This window comes from Maniola jurtina, chromosome 8 (assembly GCF_905333055.1).
Source record: "Maniola jurtina chromosome 8, ilManJurt1.1, whole genome shotgun sequence".
In the NCBI taxonomy this organism is placed as follows: Eukaryota; Metazoa; Arthropoda; class Insecta; order Lepidoptera; family Nymphalidae; genus Maniola; species Maniola jurtina.
The window spans coordinates 8174558-8179764 of NC_060036.1; the positions used below are offsets into that span (position 1 = coordinate 8174558).

Sequence of the window (5207 nt, forward strand, 5' to 3'; positions counted from 1 at the left end):
GAACAATGTCACAAAGTTCCTCTATCGATTAAAAAAAAATTACGCAAATCATAAACACAACTCCTCCATATTTAAAGTCGGTTAAAAAAGTAGCCTATGTTACTCCTTGGTTAATCCTCTACTTGTCTGTGAAACTCCCGTCAAAATAGGTTAAGCCATTCCGAAGATTAGCCCGTTCATACAGTTAACAGTTAATCACTTCAATTTTATTTATTAGTTAGTATAGTATACATGCGCAATGTTTTTGTTTATTAGGTTGTCCTTCAATCTAGCGGAACATTTATACCGCTGAATAAACTTTTTTTCCAGCAATATAAAATTCTTTTGGAAAATCAATCGTTAGGCAGGTTTTTTTTCTCAAAGTTAAGGTGGCCGTTTTGAGCACGCCTTCCTTAACCTTTATACAAGGTCACTACAGATTAATCTATGTAAACATGTGATTTAGTGCCTACGTTTAAATTTGTAAAATAAAAGCTGTGACGATTTGCAAAGTGAGATAAAAATAAATACACTCTGTTGCTTTGAATTCGATCACCTAAATATTATGTACTTAAAAAAATACGCATACATCGTAGACCGCATTTTTTTCGGATGATTTTACCTTAGGCATGCTTATTTCTTTGACTGAGATTACATAAATAATATTATCTGTCTACGTATTAATTCTTCAATTACTTAGTGCTATTAAGATTAAAGTGCTTATAGAATACAGCAAATAATTTTGCTACCTTTTGCGATGGTGATCAATCATATTTCAAAACAAGATTTAGCTTTTTTACATCATAATATTATACTCATACCAGCCACCCGCTTCGGCTTCGCACGGGTAGCTAACCAAAATTTTAGTAGAGATCTCTGACTTTTCGAAAATAAAATTTAGCCACTCATGAATAATGTAGTTTTCTACTGGTGAAATAATTTCCAAAATCGGTTCAGCAGTTTCAGAAATTATTTCCTACCAACAAACTTACACACTTTACTCCTTTATAATATTAGTATAGGTTTAAAAAAGCGGCCAAGTGCGAGTCGGATTCGCGCACCAGTTCCATACCTTGAAAGGATTATTTTGTTGCAGTTATCTCAAACTGCTTGTTAGTTTGTATTCGCAAAAGAATGTTCTATAGGTCACATAAAACTCTGAAAATAGTTATAACTTAAAGCTGCATAGGCTTACTTCTGGTTTGTGGCCCAGACAGACGAACAGACGAATGAAGTGATCCTTTGTGAGTTCGTTTTTTCTTTTTTCGGAACCCTAAAAATGATCATGATCGTGTCAATTAATAAAAATATAGTCCGGTCAATATGGACATTTGAAATAACAAAATTCCCACAGAGCCAAATATTGGTGTAGAGCTGGGGTTTACTATCTATACATGTTTTCTTCTCTCGACTATCATGGTCGGTTCAAATAAATACCCCGTCCCGCCACACGCAGGAAAAAAGGTATTTATGTCCCCATGTTTAAATTATAAAACCTACGCTACTACTAGAACTTTTTTTTTTTTATTTATTTACTATTTATATACTCATACACATACATACGTACATACCATATTTAAATTATAAAACCTACGCTACTACTACAGATATTTTATTTTATTATTATTAATTACAATTTATATACTCATACACATACATACATGCATATACACATACATATTCTTAATTTGCGATATTATCACGTAGCGTATGTTGTTCCGGCTGTGTGTTGTGAACAAAAACAGTATCTCCTAGCACTTTGGATATTATAATTGAAGTGTGTATTGCTGCTTGTTTTTGAAGAATACTTATGTCGATGTTGGTATCTAATATGTATATCTTTATATTTTTTAATGGTTCTATCTACTACACCCGTCGCACCTATTACAATTGGAATTACTGTCGCTTGTGTATCCCACAAACGACTGACTTCGGTTTTTAAAAGATGGTGCTTACTTAACTTCTCTATTTCTTTAGGCCCTATATTATAAATCTGATGGAACTGTTATATCTACTAATATTATAAAGATACCTTTGTATTTTTGTATGTTTGTATTGAATAGGCTCAAAAACTACTGGACCGATTATAAAATTTATTTTACTATTACTTAGAGGTATTCTTCCGAATCCGTATAGGCTATATTTTATCCCGGAAAATAGATAGGATTTTTCGTGGTAGTGAAAATTGTGGAGTAAGGCGTCGAAAAAACTGCCGCACGTTAACGATTCTCGCGAACGCTGCCTAAATGGTTAGAGATGTATGGTTGACTTTTATAGAAAAGTTGTAGAACTCAATAATGCCTACAAAAAAGTCCGCGATAGTATAAACCAAACATTTATATTTTAGCCATTATAACCACTTTTCCATAGAATAAAAGTAATTAAAATTATTAGCCTATGTTTATTGATCATATTATCGTCAAATACTAATCCTTATCCAAATAAACTATTTACTGAGCAAGATTGTTTCAATAGCTATAAATTACTTTTTATTTTATTCCAATCGGACAATCCATTCAAAAGATATTACGAATTTAAAATTGTAATTGGTATTAAAATGAGTGATGGTGTCGCACGACTCGCACGGCGAAACCGCAGAGGTTCAGAGAGCTTAAAAAATAAATGTCCACCCGTGCGAAGCCGGGGCGGGTCGCTAGTTACAAATAAAGTGTTAAAAATTGCCATCGATCCTATGTGTGCTAAAAAAGTTGTTCGGGGTCAAAGGTCAAAATCTGAGGTTTTTAGGATTTTTCTCGAAAACAGTAAGTTTTATAAAAAAAAAATCAAACCAAAATTGTAGATCTTAAAATTTTCTACAAAAATGGTCACATAATTTTTTTGCTAAGAGTTACCATTCCTGAGATATCGGGATTCTAAGAGTCACATGGGACAGCTCTGTGGGAATTTTTGTTATTTGACCACTATTTTTATGTCTAAATTGACCGGACTAACATGACAATCGTGTCAAATAGGAAGACTCCTTGCAAACTGGGGTTTCAGTCTTATTACAAACATTGCCACCTGCGTGTGACCGAAGTTTCAGGCACAACTTGTATTTGTATAAATAATTTCCATTTCACGTACACGTTATGTCGTCGTTCGTCCATCGTATATAAAATAGCGGAGGTATTTTTCCTGCATAGGTAGTAAGAGAGTAGTCAGTAGAGCAACCGAGCCTGCAATATTTACACAAAAAAAAAGAATTGACTGATTAATAGTAATTATTTATTAAGTACGTCTTCGGTTGCGTTATAAGATGACGTATGAATTATTTATAATTGATCGATCTCAGTAGTTACTATTGTAGTTATATCTTAGATTAAGGACTATAGTTATAGTGATACTCGTAGCTCTGAGCGATATCACGCGCTATGTTACTGGTGGCGTTTATTGTCATATTGATAATAATTAAATTCGTGATAATTATTTGGACTTATTGCAAAGTATCGAGTGGAAAGTGCAAGTTCAGTGGACATTTAGTCGGAAAGGTGGTGATAGTGACCGGTGCTAATTCAGGAATAGGCTTTGAAACAGCAAAAGATCTCGCTCAGAGAGGAGCTCGAGTCGTTTTAGCCTGCAGGAGTTTACAACGAGGAGCATGCGCAAAGCAAATAATAGAAACATCTTCGGGAAACAAAGACGTTCGTGTTCTTCAGCTAGATTTAGAATCATTCACATCAATCAGAAAATTCGTCGATAGTATTTATGAAACCGAAAAACGACTAGATGTATTGATAAACAACGCAGGAATGTATGTGACTGATAATAAAAAGACAGACGATGGAGTGCTTCGAGGAATGCAAATCAATTACTTTGGACCATTTCTTTTAACTTCACTTCTACTGCCATTGTTACAAAAGTCTGCCCCGAGTCGCATAGTCAACGTTTCATCGTTTCTGCATACACTAGGAAGAATCGATTTTGATAACTTAAATATGGAAAGCTGCAAACACCAAGTTTATCGAAATGCAAAACTCTGCACTGTGCTAATAACTACAGAACTAGGACGGAGACTCAAAGGGACAGGAGTTACGGCGAACTGTTTACATCCTGGTATTGTTAACACGGAAATGATATCTAATCTTAATAATATTTTAATATTGGCAGTTTTAAGGTTATTTCAATCATTTTTTAAGAATTCATGGGAAGGAGCTCAAACTTCTATATATTTGGCTGTGTCGCCTGACGTTGAAAAAGTGAGTGGAAAGTATTTTAAAGACTGTCACTTAGCAGAACTCACACCCAAAGCCCAAAATATAGATGTTGCTCGTAAATTGTGGGAAGTCTCAGAGAAAATTGTAAAATTAAAATAAGAATTTTTAAACATGTTTTTCTTCCATCTCAGATTATGAATATAATTTTATTTTATTTTAATTAGAGGACACTAATTGGCATGTAGGTTCTTCTTTAGATCGCCCGCAACTAGGTACTATAGATCATATTATTTAGTACCGCTAATGGCTACATAAAAAATTTTGGTTACGGGCTAATAACTCCAAAAAGCGACAGAAAAAAAATACCTACAGGAAGTGTCAAAATTAGGTAATGATATAATTTTTTAAATTTTTGTGTCAAATATCATATCAATAGTACCTACGGTTTTAGTCATTATTTTAAAGGTTAAACCTTGGTTAACCTTTTAAATGCACCGGGTGAACCATACTTGTTATGACAGTTGACCCATCGTGAGAAGTAATTTTGTACGGACTATAGGATTCTTGATACGATGTGGATGTGACTAAATCATAAAGCTCATCAATCAAAGGCTAAACATTATGGAACGTCATACATATTATGACATTAATCATTATTTTGTCTCTGCAGCTGCCAATATTTGATCACTACTCACTATGCGTTGAATTCAGGTTGAATCTGAATATTTGTCTGAAATGTAAATCATCTGTTTTAAAGTTCAATAATGCAGTCAAATAATGAACACTCGCTAGCCCCTTCGTATTTTTGGGATTGCTTAACATACAGCAATGATTGTCCATTTTCGAATTCAAAATTGCTGTATTTTGGTATTGCATTGACAGGTCTGTATAGCGCGTTCATGCTTATGATAACAGCTGACCTAAAGTTCTATTGGTCCTTGGACCAATTTCAGCAGCAAATTGATTGTTGTGTAAACTTTGTGAGGAAGAAATTGAAATACGTTCAACTGAATCAGCAAAAGTTGATGAGTACGCAAGAGAGAACTGAAAAACAGTTGAAAAGATGCGAAGAAT

The 5207-nt window shown here is 33.9% G+C and overlaps 1 protein-coding gene across 1 annotated transcript; it reads left to right on the top strand.

The window, feature by feature from the left end:
• The first annotated feature begins 3136 nt into the window (after positions 1-3136).
• LOC123867364 (retinol dehydrogenase 11-like) lies at positions 3137-4865 on the top strand. The gene has a single exon (XM_045909360.1). The coding sequence runs from the start codon at positions 3351-3353 to the stop codon at positions 4290-4292; it is 942 nt and encodes a 313-aa protein (XP_045765316.1). The 5' UTR covers positions 3137-3350; the 3' UTR covers positions 4293-4865.
• Positions 4866-5207: the final 342 nt, after the last annotated feature.